General features: G+C 40.0%; 3 protein-coding genes and 3 non-coding genes across 7 annotated transcripts; 2 read left to right on the top strand and 4 right to left on the bottom strand.

The window, feature by feature from the left end:
• The first annotated feature begins 259 nt into the window (after window positions 1-259).
• LOC4337850 (probable ethylene response sensor 2) lies at window positions 260-4,619 on the top strand. Its single transcript, NM_001420206.1, has 6 exons — window positions 260-733; window positions 1,171-2,148; window positions 2,391-2,759; window positions 2,877-3,143; window positions 3,419-3,543; window positions 3,656-4,619. The coding sequence occupies exons 2-6, from the start codon at window positions 1,240-1,242 to the stop codon at window positions 3,891-3,893; spliced, it is 1,908 nt and encodes a 635-aa protein (NP_001407135.1). The 5' UTR covers window positions 260-733; window positions 1,171-1,239; the 3' UTR covers window positions 3,894-4,619.
• A 102-nt stretch (window positions 4,620-4,721) lies between these two features.
• Window positions 4,722-7,343, bottom strand: LOC4337849 (60S ribosomal protein L18-3). Its single transcript, NM_001420207.1, has 5 exons — window positions 7,266-7,343; window positions 7,087-7,176; window positions 6,563-6,691; window positions 6,248-6,433; window positions 4,722-5,246 (listed from the first exon to the last, which is right to left on the bottom strand). The coding sequence occupies exons 1-5, from the start codon at window positions 7,266-7,268 to the stop codon at window positions 5,088-5,090; spliced, it is 567 nt and encodes a 188-aa protein (NP_001407136.1). The 5' UTR covers window positions 7,269-7,343; the 3' UTR covers window positions 4,722-5,087.
• On the bottom strand, window positions 5,384-5,474 carry LOC112939148 (small nucleolar RNA SNORD29). The gene has a single exon (XR_003242690.1). It is a non-coding gene; the product is annotated as a small nucleolar RNA SNORD29 (small nucleolar RNA).
• LOC112939159 (small nucleolar RNA SNORD29) lies at window positions 5,573-5,664 on the bottom strand. The gene has a single exon (XR_003242701.1). It is a non-coding gene; the product is annotated as a small nucleolar RNA SNORD29 (small nucleolar RNA).
• On the bottom strand, window positions 5,742-5,818 carry LOC112939117 (small nucleolar RNA snoR53Y). Its single transcript, XR_003242659.1, has one exon. It is a non-coding gene; the product is annotated as a small nucleolar RNA snoR53Y (small nucleolar RNA).
• A 2,190-nt stretch (window positions 7,344-9,533) lies between the features above and the next one.
• Window positions 9,534-17,637, top strand: LOC4337848 (glyoxysomal fatty acid beta-oxidation multifunctional protein MFP-a). Of its 2 annotated transcripts, none has more exons than XM_066310387.1 (18): window positions 9,534-9,884; window positions 12,055-12,126; window positions 12,256-12,321; window positions 12,412-12,468; window positions 13,208-13,275; window positions 13,353-13,434; window positions 13,653-13,708; window positions 13,801-14,103; window positions 14,245-14,331; window positions 14,480-14,654; window positions 14,758-14,880; window positions 14,977-15,139; window positions 15,214-15,468; window positions 15,830-15,951; window positions 16,074-16,195; window positions 16,642-16,790; window positions 16,975-17,113; window positions 17,241-17,637. In XM_066310387.1, exons 1-18 carry the CDS (start codon window positions 9,788-9,790, stop codon window positions 17,277-17,279), a joined length of 2,175 nt encoding a protein of 724 aa, XP_066166484.1. In that variant the 5' UTR covers window positions 9,534-9,787; the 3' UTR covers window positions 17,280-17,637. The 2 variants fall into 2 exon arrangements, with proteins under 2 accessions (XP_066166484.1, XP_066166483.1); XM_066310386.1 differs by having other exon boundaries at window positions 14,758-14,883; window positions 14,980-15,139.
• Window positions 17,638-18,745: the final 1,108 nt, after the last annotated feature.

Below are 18,745 nucleotides of genomic sequence, written 5' to 3'. Positions count from 1 at the left end.
TTTTTACAAGTGGTTGGACCTCTTGCTAACTTTCCTCCAAAATCTCTATAGGATTAGCCATTCCATAGGAATTTTAAAGGATAGTATATGATTCAATCCTTTATTTTAAAGGTTTTCATAGGAATTTTTTCTATAGGATTGAAATTCTTTAAATTTCTTACACTTTTCCTACGAATGAAAGTGGCCCTTCTTTCTTGAAAAATCTTACAAGTGCTGACTCGTTTGATTCTTTTTCTAAGCTGAGAGAGAGAAAGGCATTAGTTTTTCTGTTCCTGATTAGCGGCGGAGTGTGCCGTCCTCGCTTTCACATCCAATCAATACCAAGAAAAAATAAGAGCTTTTTTTTTAACGCTAATAATCCGAAGCACTCCCTGAATCCAACCCATCCGCGGCTGCTGCTGCTGCAGCAGAGATGACAAATCAGATCGAGCCGGGAGCTCTGGTTGTTCGTCTCTCGGTTCAGGTCAACACCTCGGGAGTTCTTGCTTCGGTTTGAAGCGAGGAGCTCTGTTCTTTTCCCCGTTTCTTGGTACTGGTGATTCTTGGCTTCGCCGTGCTGGAATCGGTGCAGCTTTAGGGGGGGATTTGGGGGAGGTTTTGATGCGATTCAGAGAGTAAAGCTACATCATTTCTTGCATTTCGCGTGGTTCTTGGGGGTGGATTCTTTGCGTGGTTCTGTCGAGGTCGAGCTATTTCGACGCGTACTCCAGTCTGAACCTTCTCAGAGATCCAGGTTAGTGTTTCTTGGTAAAGCTTTGCTTACTGCACTTCGCTTGAGGGCTAATTTAGGAGCAGTTTTGATGATTCGATGTATTTTGTTCATATGTTCATGCTTGGGCAAGCTGCAGATTCATTGTTACTAGTCTTAGTCATACTTGTTACTAGACTGATTATAATTATTTACACGTACCATAATGGTTTAAGTGATGATTGTTGTGCATGCATTTTGTGTCTTTTAGAGATCTTGGTAGTAATATTTTACCTGGTTTAACTCAACTAGAGTTTGTCATGTAGAACTTTGCTTATGGATGCATTATGGTTTTTGCAGTTCATGTTCCCTCTAGTCTAACAAATTATTTCTGTACTTTGAGAATTGTTCTCTTTTCATAGTTTTATTTGAGTTGTTTTCATTTAAAAGTAGTTTAAGAATTTGATGGTATGCTCTCACAGGTTAGATTGTGGTGGCTGCTTGTTTCAAGAACTTCAACACCCTGATTAACTCTTTCTGCTGATAAGTAGATGGATGGATCATGTGATTGCATTGAGCCGCTCTGGCAGGCGGATGATCTCCTTGTAAAGTATCAGTACATATCTGACTTCTTTATTGCGCTCGCTTACTTCTCGATCCCTTTGGAGCTCATATATTTCGTTAAGAAGTCAGCATTCTTCCCTTACCGATGGGTGCTTATACAATTCGGCGCATTCATTGTTCTTTGTGGGGCAACCCACCTGATAAATTTGTGGACTTTTGCCATATATACCAAGACTATAGCTGTGGTACTGACAGTGGCGAAAGCAGCGACAGCGGTTGTTTCGTGCATCACAGCTTTGATGCTTGTGCATATAATTCCTGATTTGTTGAATGTGAAGTTGAGAGAGAGATTTCTGAAGGATAAGGCTGATGAGCTTGATAGAGAGATGGGGATTATAAGAACACAAGAGGAGACAGGAAGACATGTCCACATGCTGACCCATGAGATAAGAAGCACACTTGACAGGCACACCATTCTGCGAACTACGCTCGTCGAGCTGGGAAGGACTCTTGTTTTAGCGGAGTGTGCCCTGTGGATGCCAACACGCTCTGGATCGGCCCTTCAGCTCTCTCATACGATATATAACAGCGCAGCAATTGGATCAGTTGTTCCTATCAACCTTCCCATTGTCAGTAAGGTTTTTAATAGTAACCGTGTAGTAAAAATTCCGCATACCTCCCCGTTAGCTTCGATAACGGCTGACAAAAGCAGGTATGTGCCACCAGAGGTTGTGGCTATCCGTGTTCCACTGCTGCACCTTACGAATTTCCAAATAAATGATTGGCCTGAGCTATCTGCAAAAAGCTTTGCAGTAATGGTTTTGATGCTCCCTCCAGACAGTGCAAGAGAATGGCGGCCGCATGAACGGGAGCTTGTTGAAGTCGTTGCTGATCAGGTAGTTATCAGTTTCATTTATGTGCATTCCTCTATATATGTAATCAAAATCAAAGGTGTGATTTTCTGATACCCGATATCTTGAATCTGGTGATATCAGGTTTAGTCTGATATTGTTTGGTAGAGAACTAGAGAATCAATTAAATAGAGAAATTTAACCATTTATGTTGGTGTGACCTGTGAACTAAGTTTTCTTGAAAATTGTGAAAATCCTAAACCCATGGCCTCATTTTTCTCATTCAGGTAGCGGTCGCATTGTCTCATGCTGCCATTTTGGAAGAGTCCATGCGGGCCCGTGATCTACTAATGGAGCAAAACATTGCTCTTGATGCAGCACGTCGGGAGGCAGAAATGGCTATTTGTGCCCGTAATGATTTTCTTGCTGTAATGAACCATGAAATGCGGACTCCTATGCGAGCAATCGTTTCTTTGTCCTCTCTCCTTTTAGAAACAAATCTTAGTGCTGAACAACGCCTAATGGTTGAGACTATACTAAAGAGTAGCGATCTTCTGGCAACTCTTACGAATGATGTTTTGGACGTTTCAAAGCTTGAGAATGGGAGTCTTGAGCTGGAAATTGCACCTTTTAATTTGCATTCCACCTTTACAGATGTGAGTCCCCTCTCTGTGATTTAGGATTTGCTGTTATGTTGCCTGGAAAGTAAGAAATGGAGATCTTTGCTATTTTTCATTAAGATTAACTCGGTAGTTCATCTTGTATTCTTGTAGGTGGTTAATTTGATTAAGCCAGTAGCAGCGTGCAAGAGGCTCTCGGTTATGGTCACTTTGGCACCAGAGTTACCTCTACATGCTATTGGTGATCAAAAGCGATTGATGCAAATAATCCTAAATGTTGCCGGGAACTCCATTAAGTTCACAAAGGAGGGTCATGTTTCGATTACAGCTTCTATGGCCAGACCAGATGCTTTGAGAGGTCCACATGAACCTGACTACCATCCAGTTGTCTCTGATGGATTCTTTTACCTGGCTGTTCAGGTTTGCTCATGAACATTTTCTATGTTCGCTACTTCCTCTTATCTCCAGTCTATTAAGATTATAGTTATACATGGTTGAACTTTATCTGTTACTTGTTATTATGCTTCACAAGTTCACCTGTGTGTTGTAGCGCATCTAATGTCCAACAAACCACTGATTTAGTTCTCGCAATCTGTATAAGTTGCCTTGTTTTGTGTTAGAGGGATATTAAGATAGGATACCACGTACTAAACATTTAGTTGTTTTATGACTTGATCTTTTTTCTATTTCTGTAGGTAAAAGACACAGGCTGCGGAATCAGCCCTCAGGATATGCCCCACACATTCAGAAAGTTTGCACACCCTGAAAACGCAGGCAAATGGAACAGTGGCAGTGGATTGGGGCTGGCCCTTTCCAGAAGGTATCCCAAGAAAACATTGTTTTCACATATGCATCATTTTTCCCTGGATCATTTTACATATGCATCATTTATCCCTGTGCTAACATATGTTAACTATCTCTTGCCATATCAGATTTGTCAGTCTAATGGAAGGTAACATCTGGCTCGAGAGCGAAGGCGTCGGGAAGGGCTGTACCGCGATGTTCTTTGTGAAACTTGGCATGCCTGAGAAACCAAATGCAAACCTCCGAAGAATGGCGCCGCACCCTCTACAGCCAAACCAAGGAGCTGGAGGCCCTGATGCCCTCAGTATATCCATAATGGACAGCAACCCGAGGGTTCCTCGGGTTCGCTACCAATCAAGCGTATGAGAAGCACCGATGATGCCATCGCCATGCCAAGGCAGAGCATCCGACCCAGTTTTGCCATCACAGTTTACAGCTCCATTTGCAGCTCTCTTTTTGATGTATGGATGGTAGATGTTGTTCTTGTCCATCAGTGGAGGTACCTTGGGCATGCTGGTATAAGTTTCATTGGCATTCTTGAATCTTGATTTCAGTTGTGAGGGTGATTGGGTGGTCTTAAGTGGTGACAATTGTGAAAGCTGATGTAGTGATCTTTTGCAGCTCTCTTTTTGATGTATGGATGGTAGATGTTGTTCTTGTCCATCAGTAGAGGTACCTTTTGGGCATGATGGTATAAGTTTCATTGGCATTCTTGATTGCAGTTGTGAGGGCGATTGGGTGATCTTAAGTGGTGACAATTGGGAAAGCTGATGTAGTGATCTGTTGTCTGCACGAGTCTGAAGTTACTGGGAAGTGCCAATTTACTGCAAGTGACAGTGAACATGAAGGTCTATGGCCATCTTACATCTCTGATACCCTGAGCTATAGAAGAGCTTGGACGAACGTGTTTATTTTTCTTACTTTTTTTTCCCTAGATTAGGGCTACAACCTGGAAGGGATCGATCTACTAGCTGATTGCAGTATCATTTGTACTTTTTGTTTTTTTTTTCTGAAATAAGAGTATCAGTGGTAATTGTAAGCGTTACTGCAGTGCTTTATAAGCACAAGCAAATTATCATCAAATCAAATTATAGAAAAATCTAGTGAATTAAAAAGAGCTCAATAAGATGAACCTACAAGCGAAGTGTTTACTGCTCAATGTTGTTTCTTCAAACTGGTGATTTAGAAAAGAGTGGTTGAGTGGCTTCAGGCATTGACTTATGCAATAACATCACAGAAACCCACATAATCAAGCACATCAGCCATGAGCTGAACCATCATTTCACCATGACAGCAAGCCATGAGCCCATGACTTCACTATCACCAAGAGAGCAATGGAGGCGAAAATTTTCAAGCTCTAATAGAGAGGAAACAAAAAACATTGTCTTCTTGCCCACAAACGCATGTAGGTAGGTAGAAAGGATCCTTCAAAATATCTTTCAGAAATGACACAATTAAGTTTTGCTAGTCTCAGTAGAGAAGTGACTACTAATTACTGTCGATTGCTCAAACAGAACGGTCGCACAATGCCGATCGCAACACTTGCAAACAGGAGCTGACTTAGACCTTGAATCCACGGCTGTTCCTCCTGCCACGGGCCTTCTCGAACTTCCTTCCCTTGGAGCGCACATATGGCTTCGTGTGGCTGTGCGGCACACCAGGAGCCTTACCAAAGTGCCTGACGGCCTCACGGGCATTCTTGGGACCCCTCAAGAGGACCTGCAACAAATTGGAAGAATCATTGTCAAATCAATTCATTAACTGTTCAAATGGTAGCATGTTGACATCTTCAGCATCTTTTCCACAATTATATATCATGTGTACCATATTTACAGTATGCAGTGTTAATTCACCAGTCTGCTCAGGTATAAGGGAAAGTTCATATCCCAAACAACCCACAAAGGGAAGTCTCATAATGAGCTGAGTAAAAAGGTATCATCATTGCAGAAGAAAACATAACCCAAGATGGATTTAATTTACCGAGCCAACTAAAATAAATATTAATAGAATTGAATCAAAAGAAAACATTCAAAGAAATTTTCAAGTAAGCTCAGATACAAAGGAAAAGTTCATATCCAAGACAACCCACAAAGGGAAGTCTCATAATGAGCTGGGTAAAAGAGTATCATCATCGCCAAAAGAAAATGTAAATACAGTTCCACATGAACAAACAAAGAAAATTAATGTTCTTGAACTTTAAAAAAGATAGAAAATGGTTCCCTCAGTAAAACACTTTTACTCGTCAATGGACATCAGTATTAGCATGGTTAATTTAAACCATCACTGGGAACCCAACAGATAGCAAAATAACAAGGGAACATGTTCGAACATATTGACAATAACTTCTCCAAAAGGGAAAAAAAACATTTTTACATCAGATTTTTCATCAAAAACTAAGCATTGCCACATTTGATAAATCACATAAAAATCATGCCTATTCAAAGGAACCACTACCACTTCCACCCTCTTTCCAAACAGCTAAAATAGACCCAGACAACATATGATCCACAAGTATGTTGTATCAGTAGGCAATGTTTGTCTATCCAGAAACAACTGAAGTCTATTAACATCTACCGTGTCACTACTTGAATTGCAGTAAGGTTATAGAGCAATCGCAAACCCGAAACAGTCATAGAGGAATCACCCTAAAATAATGTAATATATGGAGTTATGAACAAAGCTAACACATATGAAAACAAGGAATGGCATGGAGAGCATACCGTGTTCTCCCCAAGCGGAGCACGGAGAGCAAGCTGGTCGAAGGTGAGGCACTCGCCGCCAGCATTGACAATCCTTGCCCTAGCCGTCTCCGTGAACCTCAGGGCAGTAACCTTCATTTTCGGAATCTCTTGGATCCTCTTGTCATCAGTGACTGTACCAACAATCACAGCAATGTTGTTCTCCTCCTGTTCACAAAGAAGATTACATGCTGAATATGCATAACTCAACAAAAAAAAACAAATGGGTATGCCATTTTCTTGGGAACCAATGTTACAAGCTCGAGCACCAGGCAGTAGAAATGGTTAGACACACACCTTGCCTTCCATGAACTTGGCGAGGCGGCGCAGGGAGAGCGGCGGGCGGTTGGTCTTGCTCATGAAGAGCCTCTTGAGGATCACGGCATTGAAGTTACTCTTGGTTCTCCTCACCAGGAAACGGTACAGCTACAACACTCAAGCAGGAAACACTAATCAGAACATGAACCGTACCACACAAATAAAAAAAATGACAATCCATTTTCCGCTCTAACCCATCAAACTCACCTAAAAATCTCATGATAACTAATAACTAACCCTACAAAACAACATCTAACCGTAAGAACCGAAAAACAAAAGCTGCAAGAACAACCGTGTTCTCCGCTACCATCACATGGTTGTATCGCTAAAATCGATGAGCCAATTCTCAATTAGATTTCTCCATAGATTGAGCTAAAACGAGCAACTAGCAACCAGATAACAAAAACCACAGGACATTTCTGCAACCGAGCACGGACAGATCTACCAAACCAAACACGAGCACCATATGGTGACAGCGCGGGCGCGGGCGCGGCATGGCGTACCTTGACGAGGAGCTTGAGGTAGACATCGTCCGACCTCGGCGCGGTGCGCTTCGTCTTCTTGTTCCTCCCGCCGGCAACGAGGTCGATACCCTGCGGAGCAACATACAAACAGCAGCGTCAGCGAGCGGGAAGACAAATCCTACGGAACGAACAGGGTCGGCGGGCGGCGGCGAGCTCACCATGGCTGCTGCTGCTGCGGCGGCGCTAGGGCTTCTGGGCTTCTTACCTCGTGTCGGCCTCCGGCTAAGGGGAAGGAGGGTGGCGGCGCGAGGAGGGATACCTATATAGAGGAGACGAGGCGAGGGGAGCGGCTAGGGTTTTGAGGTGGTGGGCCTCGTGGGCCGGAGTGGTGGGATTCTGCTTTTTCTTTGTGGGCTGGTTTGGGCCTTAGCTACGTGCAGCATGGGCTGAAGGGTCCTTTTTTCAAAAAAAAAAAAACAATACAGAATGAAGCATGAATTTGCGAGATTCCTAATTCGCGCATACGCGCCGGCGGTGCGCACTTCCGGCCCACGGCTCACGTGTATACGTGGTTGCGGGTCGACGAAAATTTTTTTTCGGGATTCTTTTTTCCACCACGCTAATCCATTAGTTTTAGAATCATTAGTTATAGATAATGACGATAATTAAGATAAGATTTGTTTTTTCCCGAAGATTTTTTTAAGTAATAAATTGAAAAGAAATTTATACGCTGAGTCAAATTCTGAAAGCTTTCAACCCATATTTTAAAACTTTTAACTTAAATTTAAAAATTTTCAATTCAAATTTGAAAACTTTCAACTTGAATCTTTTTAAGTCAAATTTTGAAAACTTTCAACTTTTCATCTCAAATTTTGAAAAATTTCAACTTTTCATCTCAAATTTGAAAAACTTTCAAGTCAAATTTAAAACTTTCAGCCCAGATTTGAAAACTTTCAACCCCGATTTAAAAACTTTCAACTCAGATTTGAAAACTTTCATGTCAAATTTAAAAACTTTCACCCAAAATTTGAAAACATTCAACTTAAATTTTAAAACTTTCAAGGCAAATTTGAAAACTTTCAAGTCAAAAATTTAAAATTTTCAAGTCGAAATTTTAAAACTTTCATGTCAAAATTAAAAACTTTCAATTCTACATTTATAAAGAGGTGTGCGAAAGATTAAAAAAATTAGAAAGAAATGGCGAAAAAATAAAAAAAAAAAGCACCTAGATCTGAGCGCAAAAACGTAAAAGAAAAGAAAAATAAAAATAAAAGCACCGAACCGAGAGGGGGCCCGCGCGTGCCAGCTAAATTGCTGGCGCGTACGTGCGCATTAGCCTTCCCCATGAATTTGTCATATGTTAGTGTATCAATTTGTGTTATCATTTGTAGACGTTGGATTGATACTCATTCTGGTGTGACTGGAGGGGGGTGCTATTACCAATTAGAGGGTAGTGATTTCAAATACATATGCGCGCAAAAATGTATGAAGCAATAAAATTAATTTATGAGTAAAATTTGTACTCGTAAAAGTAAAAATTTATGAGTAGCACTAAATTATAATTACTCATTAGTTATAAAAATGATTAGAAACAGTTTTTTTTAAAAAAATAATTTTTTAAGTTGGTTAGGGATTTTCTATTTACCAATCAACTAGTTAATTCTAAGAACACGTTAAAAGGGGGATTTGCAATTATAACACTGCAAACATTAACCTTTACTATAATGACACTGCCTATATTTCATACATACAGATGGACCCATTTGTCATCCACTCGGAGTGTCAAAACAACGAAGCCCACGTGTTTGCAGTCCCAATATTACAATTTTCTCCGTTAAAAGAGACTTAAAAGAATAACTAGTTAAAGGAATGAAAATCGTTTTTCGTAATGAAAAAGTAAAGGAATGAAAAACGTTAATATGCCAAGTAGAGAAAGAGAGGGAGGGAACCATCGAAAACAGTTCAATACCCGGACCAGCGAGAGATTTTCTGGTAAGGCCCTGTTCAGTTTAATCCCAAGAAAAAGGGATTAGAGAGAAATAATTTTAAACTATTTCGAAGCAAGCCTCTCCAATCCCCTAACACCCCCCCAAACCAAGGCCTAACGGTCCGTTTGGTTGGAGGGAGTTTTTAGGTGGGATTGGGAGTTCAGAGGGATGAGGCTGTTAAGTGTTTTGTTTAGTTATGAGACATGAGAATTTTGGTGAGATGAGAATAGGGAATTGCTCTTTTTCAATATCTGGGTAGGGGCAGGTAATTTGGAGGAAATTCCTTTTTTACTTTGTCTAAGCAAATCTCAGCCATACGTTTTTATTAATGATCTAATCTTCAACTAAACTCACTATCGATTTCCATCACCTCTACCAAACAAGATATTGGGATTAAAAATCAAATTCCTATCTTAATCTCATCATCAATTCTGTCGTGTAAACTTTCAATCCCATTCTCTCGAGTTACAAAACAAGCCGTAACGGTTTTTGATCCCCGTTCCGTTCCTCCGGTGAGCAGAGCAGTGCGCACGAGTTCCTCCTGCTGGAGCTGGACGAACGAGGCATGGCAGCCATGGATGGATTAATCCCCAACTCCAAACTAACCCCCACCATGTTTTCCGCCTGATCAAGATCAATCCCCTCCATGCAACAACCCATCACCATTGATGCTCACTATTTAGCGAGAGCCGAGAGAGAGAGGAGCAGCAGCAGCAGCCACGCCAAGATCCGGGTGCGGAGGGAGGGAGAGGATGGCGGAGAAGGGGAGGACGGAGATGGAGGTCCGGCCCGGCGGCGTCGCCCTCATCACCATCTCCAACCCTCCCGTCAATGCCCTCTCCATCCACGGTCATCTCTCTCTCTCTCTCTCTCTCTTTCCTCTTCTCCGCTGCAGTTTGTGGCTGGATGAATTTGGTTCTTCAGTGTTAGGGACTTGCTGCAATTATCGCTTCTACGTCTACGTTTTATACTGTTATAGCTAAAAAAATTTGTTTTCTTATCCTTTCTCGAAGAGTTGGCAGGAGCTCTGCCTTGACATCGATAAGTTTCTTTTTCAGAAAAAAAAAACAAAAAACAGAACAAGCCAATAGTGCTGTTATACATTCAGCAAGAACTAGCGGGAAATTTAACTATTTGCCACTTTTAGGTTTGGCAATTAACCAAATACCCTTCTTAGATTTGCACTTAAGAATTTGCCATTGGAGAGAGAAGCTTTTGTAATTTTTTTGCCACTTTCTGCACTGTTCAGTGCCACATATACATGCCAGCATGGACCAGGCACACGAAATGACTAATCTACCCTTGTTAGTAATGTCTGTAATATAAGCTGAGTCAGAAATAATATTTGGACAAATTGATTTCGCGAATCAGTTGCATCGGTATGGATGCTGTTCACTTTTATGAGGTACTATATTAAAGACCGAGTACCTCCACATCAGTTAACAAATCAATATTTGAAGTAATAGATCCACTGAGATGGTTATAACAAACTTTCAAAACGATACTTAGATTGAGTTCTTTTGTTCACTTTCACAACTCATCTCTCTCGTTTTTCACGTGTACGTTTTTCAAGCTGCTAAACGGTATTCCAATTTGGCTGGTATTGTTGGGATGGTGCCACTTGGAGTGAGCTCGATTAAGGTGTGCGATAGCATGGTTTGGAAATATTTCTCTCTTCACGTAAAACTGAGCAAAGAATTAGCGCATGACTAATTTAGTTTGAGTTTTAATAAATAAAGAATAGATTAATATATATTTTTAAAGTAACTTAATTTTATTTAAAAAGTTATTAAAGAAACGTGCGAAAAAAAATGAGGGAGTAGAACTCAGACCGGCAGAGGCCCTGGTTCCGGTTTTTTCCAGTCCAACCGCCGGTCTGGTCAATCCTAATAACTGTGAGTAGAAGTTAGAAAAAAGACATCCGAATGCAGCCTCAAAAGGTTAATGAACTGACTGTAACATGAATGGTGCCATTGATGTTGTTGCCTTATAAATTTAAAAGGGTAAAATGGGAAGATTGGGCAGGTTGCTGGTTTCTCTTGGTATCTTTCCAGTGAATGAATTATGACTAAGATTCAATGCGGACAGGCTTAGCAACTGAGAAACTTACCACTAGCTAGAAGGGGTAGGTTGGTCATTTTTCACGTTGGTCCATGTTGGCATGCACATGTGGCACTCCACAGGGCAAAAAGTGGCAAAAAGTTACAAAAGCTTCTCTCTCTAATGACAAATTCTTAAGTACAATCTTAAGAAGGGTATTTGGTTAATTGTCAAATGTAAAAGTGGCAAATAGTTAAATTCCCCAGAACTAGCACAACTATTATCTATATAGAGTAAATTTCACTTTGGACCACATTTATTAGCCAAAGTTTCATATATTAACTTCAGAGGCTTATCCTCAGCTGTGATTTCACTCTAAAAGAAACTATCATGAAATAAACTGCTTGATACGAAAAAGAAAAGCAACATCGGCATTGTAGTGCGTTCTAGATTTTTATCCAAGACTAGTACCATTTGATGATGCCATGTGAATCGCTAGAAATTAACATGTCAAAGTGTATGGCTATTGGATCTTGTCAAACACCTGCTGAAACATCCTTCCATTCCGTTCCCTTAAATATTCTAACAAGCGTATGTATGATGTGATACCATCAAAACTCTCGATGTGCTTTTGGGTGTCTTCTGAGGCAGTAGACTACCTGTTGTCCCATCATAGTGCACAAAGCTATGGGAACTAGTCCAATCTGCTACCTTGTTCCAAATTTAGCTAAAGATTTTCTTTGAAGAACTACAGTTTAAGTTAAATATTCAGTAAATCATCGGATGATCTGTGTCACCGTGTGTGGCGCAAGTTGCGGAAATGCCAATGGTAACCACCAGCACGCAACCACCGAGTATTTTTGCCTAATTTTTTGAACAAAACCAAGGTATCAAACATGCGCAAGACCTAGGATTTTCTACAGCATGTCTATATGCAAAGTTCTTTTTTCTAAGGTTTTTCCCGTGGTGCATTTTTCAGTCTTGTATAGCTTGAAGGACCACTATGAAGAAGCACTTAGGAGGAATGATGTTAAAGCTATTGTTGTCACAGGTAAAAGCCAGTTTAAGAAATGCTTACCTCTTGTTGTTAGCACATGACAGCAATGAAGACACTTTCCCAGTTTCCTCTCATCCAGATTTTTGCAGTTTCGTTTATTCACTGTGGAAATATTTTCTACAGGAAAAGGAGGAGTATTTTCCGGGGGACTAGACATTAATACATTTGGTGCTATTCAGAGAAACAAAGGTATGGTAGCCCTATTCAGTAACTTTTTTTCCTATGATTATTTCACTTACAACTCTAATAACTAACATTGTCATGTTTTGTTTCTAATAGCGGAGCAGCTAAAGGTTGATTATGTGTCCATAGATGTCATGACTAATACTCTTGAAGGTACTTGAGTAATTCACCTTCTCTTCTCGATTTTCTTGAAAAATACACAAGAGAGTTCCGTTTGACCTGATTAATAGAAATAAACAGCAGCTTCTCCATCGCATCACAAAACAAACTTTACATGAACAACCAAGGATAACTTGAGCAACCAAGGATAGTTTAGATGCTGGCATTCTGTCCTTGATCAACCTATCGATCTTCTCTGTATGCCTTCCAGAATTATATCCATGCTTTCAGACCTGTGTTGAGTATCAATCAAGTTGGCACTGTTGAAAGCCTTTTGTGTTCTGAATCAACCAGCATGTCAAGGTGACAATTAAGTTTAGTTTAACCCTTCCCTTCTTGCTTGCCTGATCTCTGCTGAACTTGCTGTCCACTAGTCTGTCAGTCAAACAGACCCCTTGCTGCAGATTGATTTCTGATTGCCCAATGCTGAGGATGGCCCGCGAACACACCTTGAGTAGATGATCCTTCCTCCTTGAAACCATAAGGGGAATTTTGCTGGGTGTGGCAAGCCTCTTTTGTGAAGATGATTAGCACTCCAACATTGTTTCAACTTAGACAACCAAATGATGCTGACCTGCGACCTCTGTTCTAACTGAACTTGCCGTAGGTCCCATAGATCCAAGTACCCCAATAAGACATGCACATATAAATTTACACTTATCAGCATTCTCTCTCAAATTCGGTGAGCCTACTCATTGCATAACATTCTCTTTCATGGTTGTTACTTTATCAGCTGCTGGAAAGCCATCAGTAGCTGCTATCAACGGTCCTGCTCTTGGTGGAGGGTTAGAAATTTCCATGGTATAGATAAGACCTGCTTACCTTATTTTTATCTTTAAATTTCTGAATTGAAGTATTAACTGGATTTATTCGTGTAGGTATGTCAAGCACGCATTTCGATTCCAACGGCTCAATTAGGTCTTCCAGAGCTTCAACTTGGAGTGATCCCTGCATTTGGAGGTAGTATTTTTTTTACTTATTTTTTAAAAATGGGTCAAGTCATGTGCATTTTTATGTCCTAGTGATCCAATTATTTTCCCTGATAACATTGATGCAGTGCAGCAGTGATCAAACTCCATTTCTTATTGATGTATGAAGCTGATTGATAACAAACTTCAAACTATGATATATATCATTAACCTATATTTTAATTTATTTTCCTTGGTCCTGCATTTTAGGAACACAACGACTTCCCCGCCTTGTTGGACTAACAAAAGCACTTGAAATGATGCTGGTAGATTTCACCCAAATCCTTTTCTTTTTGTTCTTATGGTGCCATTGCACATTTTCTACTTATTAACAGTGAAATAAAACCCATTTCATCAGATGTCCAAGCCTATTAAAGCCGAAGAGGCCCATCAGCTGGCCCTCATCGATGCCATAGTTTCACCTAATGATTTGCTGAATACTGCCTGCCGTTGGGCCTTGGATATATCCGAATCTAGAAGGCCATGGGTCCATACCCTCAGTAGAACTGACAAGCTAGAGTCTCCTGATGAGGCCAGGGAGATCCTCAAGTTTGCCAGAGCTCAGGTTCAGAAGCAGGCTGCCAATCTTCGGCACCCACTTGTCTGTATTGATGTTATCGAGGAAGGTATAGTTTCAGGACCCCAAGCTGGGCTACGGAAGGTACATGATGCTACATTTAGCTTAATGCCTGTTCTGTGGCTTGACAGAAATAATGAAAAGTTAACTGTGAAAATTTAAAATTCACTTGAGCTGTTTTTTTTTTTGACTGATTCACTTGAGCTGTTCACGGCATAAATGCAGGAAGCCATTGCTTTCCAGGACCTTGTTTTCTCAGATACATGTAAAAGCTTGGTTCATGTCTTTTTTTCACAGCGTGCGACATCAAAGGTAATGAACAAGGAAAGATCACTATCTTTTTTAAAAAAAAAAAAGAAAAGAAGATATTTTCTCAAAAAGTAAATATGAGACATCTGCTTACCTTGTAGCAATCTTTTATTATAGCTGGACAAAGCCAGTCTTATAACAATTGCAACAGGTTCCTGGGATCACAGACTTAGGTTTAATGCCTAGGAAGGTATCTAAAGTTGCCATTGTTGGGGGTGGGCTTATGGGTTCTGGGATTGCAACTGCACTGATGCTGAGTAATTATCCTGTTGTACTCAAAGAAGTAAACGACAAATTCTTGGACGCAGGAATTGACAGGATCAAAGGTACACCATATGCTACACTTGTTGACATCATAGCAATATTTTGTTGATACCAGACCAATCTGAAAAAGGAACAAAATATTTCACTATATTCTTTTTCTATCAGCAAATTTGCAGAGTCGTGTGAGGAATGGGAAAATGACCAAGGAGATATACGAAAAAACGCTCTCACTTCTTACAGGTGTCGTTGATTACGAGAGATTCAAGGACGTAGATTTAGTTATTGAGGAAAGTAACACATCTAACTGCTATCTAGCTATATATTTCATAGAGCAATATTGGATGGTATCCAATTATTCATATGTTTATTTCTCATCATGACAGGCAGTTGTAGAGAATGTGAAGGTGAAGCAGCAAGTGTTTGCTGACTTGGAGCGGTACTGTCCTTCCCATTGTGTACTTGCCACTAACACTTCTACCATTGATCTTGACCTGATTGGAGAGAAGACAAACTCCCAAGATCGCATTGCCGGTGCGCACTTTTTTAGGTAAGGTGGTGTTAATCAGATTCATGCATAACCCTTTTTTGTGAGCTAGTTAACACAATCCAATTTCTCCACAGTCCAGCTCATGTGATGCCACTTCTGGAAATAGTCCGCTCCAATCATACCTCACCACAAGTAGTTGTTGATTTGCTGGATGTGGGGAAGAAGATCAAGAAGACACCAGTAGTGGTTGGGAATTGTACCGGCTTTGCGGTTAACCGGATGTTCTCTCCCTATACTAGTATAGCGCTCTTGCTTGTTGATCGTGGAATGGATGTTTACAAGATTGATCAAGTTTGTACCGAATTTGGGATGCCAATGGGTCCATTCAGGTCAGCCTATAGACAATGGAGCTCTCCCTTCCTCCTTTGACTTCATATAGCCAGGACATATACAGTGGAAATGGCCTAAGTGTTGAAAAAATAAACAAATGTTGCTAAAGTTGGTTGGATTTGTTGGAAACGGTTTTGAGAAATGTTGCACAGCTGAATGCAATGGGTCAACCTTTTTGTTTCTTGTTGCGACAATTGTGGATATGTGCCTTGAAACATGTCCACACTGCTGGCAAAAAAATATAATTCATGTTTTCACATTGCAATGGAATGCTTAGTACTGAAAATTGCTAAAAAAATCCATGTGGGTTATACTTGGAATTGAATCAGACTTCAATTGCCCTTTTAATACTTTCTCCAGATTGCTAGACCTGGTTGGGTTTGGAGTAGCTCTTGCCTCTGGCATGCAGTACCTTGAGAACTCCCCCGGGAGTGTCGACAAGTCAATGCTAATTCCTCTCATGTTTGAAGACAAAAGGACAGGTAAAATAATTCAAATATTACCTACAGTATTTCTTTTCTTCCCTTGAGGTTTTCTTTGCTGATCTTTGAAGATTGCTAGTATTCCTGAAATCCCATTTACTGTCCACTTACCTTTTACGCAGGCGAAGCCTCTCAAAAGGGATTTTACAAGTATGAGGGTAATCGGAAGGCCATCCCTGATCCTGATATCTTCAAGTATGTTGAGAAGTCAAGGAGAATGGCTGGAACTGTGCCTGATCTTGAGGTTTGTTTTCACCTTCCAAAGTTCCAACACCCCTTTTTTCTCTGTTCATAAATATTCTTGTTTACCCTGTTCAGAGCTTAATGGTAATAAAAATATATAATTGGAATATATATTTCCGTAAAATAAGTATACTTGAGTGTGGTATAATGGGCATTGAAGGTCAAAGAATCAACTCACCTATAGTTGTACATTATCCACACTGAAACAGCAACGTTGTTCATAGATACATATCAGTGTGATCAAATAAAGCAAGCCAGTTCTCAACTTAACATTCAGTGTTTGGTGAAATCCTGACAACAAATTAATCGTCCACTTTAGTGCATACATTGAAACTTGCATGTATCTTGATATAGATCATAATTAGTCAAAAGTTCTTATGTTACCATAATCCTAGATCATATCCCTGTGATCTCTATTTAGTTCTATTTGTGCAAATGATGTACCAGCTACTGAAGCTTGACGACAAGGAAATAGTGGAGATGGTGTTCTTCCCTGTTATCAACGAGGCCTGCCAGGTCCTCAGTGAGGGCATTGCCAACAAAGCCTCGGACCTCGACATCGCCTCAATCTTCGGCATGGGATTTCCACCATACAGGTGCTTCCTCTCACTCTGAAAAATGCAAATACGCTTCAATTTATCTGACAACGACTGAACTCTGAACAGTATGTATAAATTGCCTGATAACAACAGCTGAACTCTGAACAATATTGTATGCTTCTGACAACAACAGCTGAACTTTGAGAATTCTGACAAACTGCTCAACTGATTGTGCAACCAGGGGTGGCATCGTGTACTGGGCCGATTCCATCGGCGCAAAGCGCATTCACGCAAGGCTATCAGAGTGGGAGATGAAGCATGGCCAGTTGTTCAGGCCTTGCTCATACCTGTCAGAAAGGGCAGCAGAAGGTGTTCCTCTGGTGAGAAAGAGTGACTTCTTTGCTTATCCCATTTTCGTTCTTCGGACATCAACAAATCAATTCTGCAAAGTTTCGCACATGTTTTCCGAATGCTTTTGTTCTGAAAAAGAATGAATTTGATTTGCAGAGCTCCACCGCGAAGAACAATGCCAAGGCCCGGATGTGAGTCTGATCTTACTGCCATCATGTGTTTTCCAGCCGAGATTGATGAAGAACAGTAATAATGCAGCCTCAGTCAGAGTTTCAGACTTCACTGGCTGCTGTGAAGTGTGGAGCAAAGAGAGTCAGGAGATTGAATAACAGTATACAGTGTGTATTATCTAAAAAATAACAGTATATAGTGTGTATAGTGAGAAACCGTACGAAATGTGTATGAAAAGAGAGACCAATTTACGCACAGAATTCATATATGAATGTTAAAAAAATTCAGATCACTGGACGTGATGACATACTACATGCAGCTCGGATTCTTATACGGCTGCTTAAAAGGCCTCATTGATTGGTGTATAGATCGAAATTTTCTACTTGTTCAAAGGTAATTGCATGATTGCATGAAGGTGTATGCCAATGGAGATATGGATTATTCCTGCCACGCTTTCAAAGATTTCTTTAAAAAAAAAGAACTTTCTTCATATTCATTGTTTAGATAACTTCTCATAAACTATTTGTTAGCTTATACATTTATATTAATTTAGATTAAATTTCACAAAACTACATATATTTTGATCAAACTATCACAAAATTTCAGATTTATTGTATCATAAAAATATAAGTTAGCGCCAAATTTATCATAAAACTATAAGGTTAATACCAATTTAATTACTAAACTATAATGTTTATAGCTCCAACATAACGGTAGTACTAAAAATTTAAACTCCAAAATCAAATATGTTGTTTTATGATAACTTCAATACTAAATCTATAATTTTGTGATACTTAGTCTTAAATATGTAGTTATGTGAAATTTACTATTTAGTTTATGTCAACGAGCATTTTTTTTATCAACTTGTTTGCTTGTCGGGTTATCAGCCGTAACGAAAATTTAAATTTTGACATTAGAGTTTGTTTTGAGGTTATCTCATTGTTGTTTATTTTTTTAGCATTGTTTTTAAAATTGCTAAGAGTATAAAATTGTTACAGCTATTTATTCTGAATTAGGTGACGTACCCGTCGACAGCGAGGCACCTGTGGTAACTTTGTCAATCTCAGGATATGCTGACCCAGTTTTCCGGAGGTGCTCATAGGGATAGGGATGTACGTGTTGTGTTCATAGGGGTGAGTATACGCACGTTGTGAGCGCTTGCGTTTGTACTATGTTTCAAAAAAAAAGTAGATATAAATGACGTTGGTATGCGGAGGTTCCATCACAGCCGTCCATCCTTCCATTTACGGTTGGTGTGTTCTCCTGCAACGAAATAATTTGCTTGGTCACCATTTTTTCGGGGCATTTATATTTGCCACTTTTAATTATACGTTTAGCTATTTTTCACCCATATGTCAATGATACGTAGGTTCCTATGTATATAGAGAACATATCCTATTCACGTAAGTCTTCTCATGTACACACTAATTAAAAAATTTCATCAGAAAAATCTAGAAAAATATTGATGTGTAAATTATTAACCTTAAATT

Source organism: Oryza sativa, chromosome 5 (assembly GCF_034140825.1).
Source record: "Oryza sativa Japonica Group chromosome 5, ASM3414082v1".
NCBI classification, from domain to species: domain Eukaryota; kingdom Viridiplantae; phylum Streptophyta; class Magnoliopsida; order Poales; family Poaceae; genus Oryza; species Oryza sativa.
The sequence above is the reverse complement of the archived record's forward strand: the minus strand, read 5'-3'. Positions and strand labels throughout refer to the sequence as shown.

Bases quoted from the DNA above. Each gene is read 5' to 3' on its own strand.
- LOC4337850 (NM_001420206.1), top strand. From the start codon at position 1,240: ATGGATGGATCATGTGATTGCATTGAGCCGCTCTGGCAGGCGGATGAT. The intron at 2,760-2,876 runs GTGAGTCCCCTC...GTATTCTTGTAG, and splicing joins TGCATTCCACCTTTACAGAT to GTGGTTAATTTGATTAAGCC. The intron at 3,144-3,418 runs GTTTGCTCATGA...CTATTTCTGTAG, and splicing joins TCTTTTACCTGGCTGTTCAG to GTAAAAGACACAGGCTGCGG.
- LOC4337849 (NM_001420207.1), bottom strand. The intron at 6,692-7,086 runs GTACGCCATGCC...TGAGTGTTGTAG, and splicing joins ACCTCAAGCTCCTCGTCAAG to CTGTACCGTTTCCTGGTGAG. The intron at 5,247-6,247 runs GTATGCTCTCCA...AATTTGTTGCAG, and splicing joins CTCCGCTTGGGGAGAACACG to GTCCTCTTGAGGGGTCCCAA.
- LOC4337848 (XM_066310387.1), top strand. From the start codon at position 9,788: ATGGCGGAGAAGGGGAGGACGGAGATGGAGGTCCGGCCCGGCGGCGTC. The intron at 15,140-15,213 runs GTAAGGTGGTGT...ATTTCTCCACAG, and splicing joins GCCGGTGCGCACTTTTTTAG to TCCAGCTCATGTGATGCCAC. The intron at 16,791-16,974 runs GTGCTTCCTCTC...TTGTGCAACCAG, and splicing joins ATGGGATTTCCACCATACAG to GGGTGGCATCGTGTACTGGG.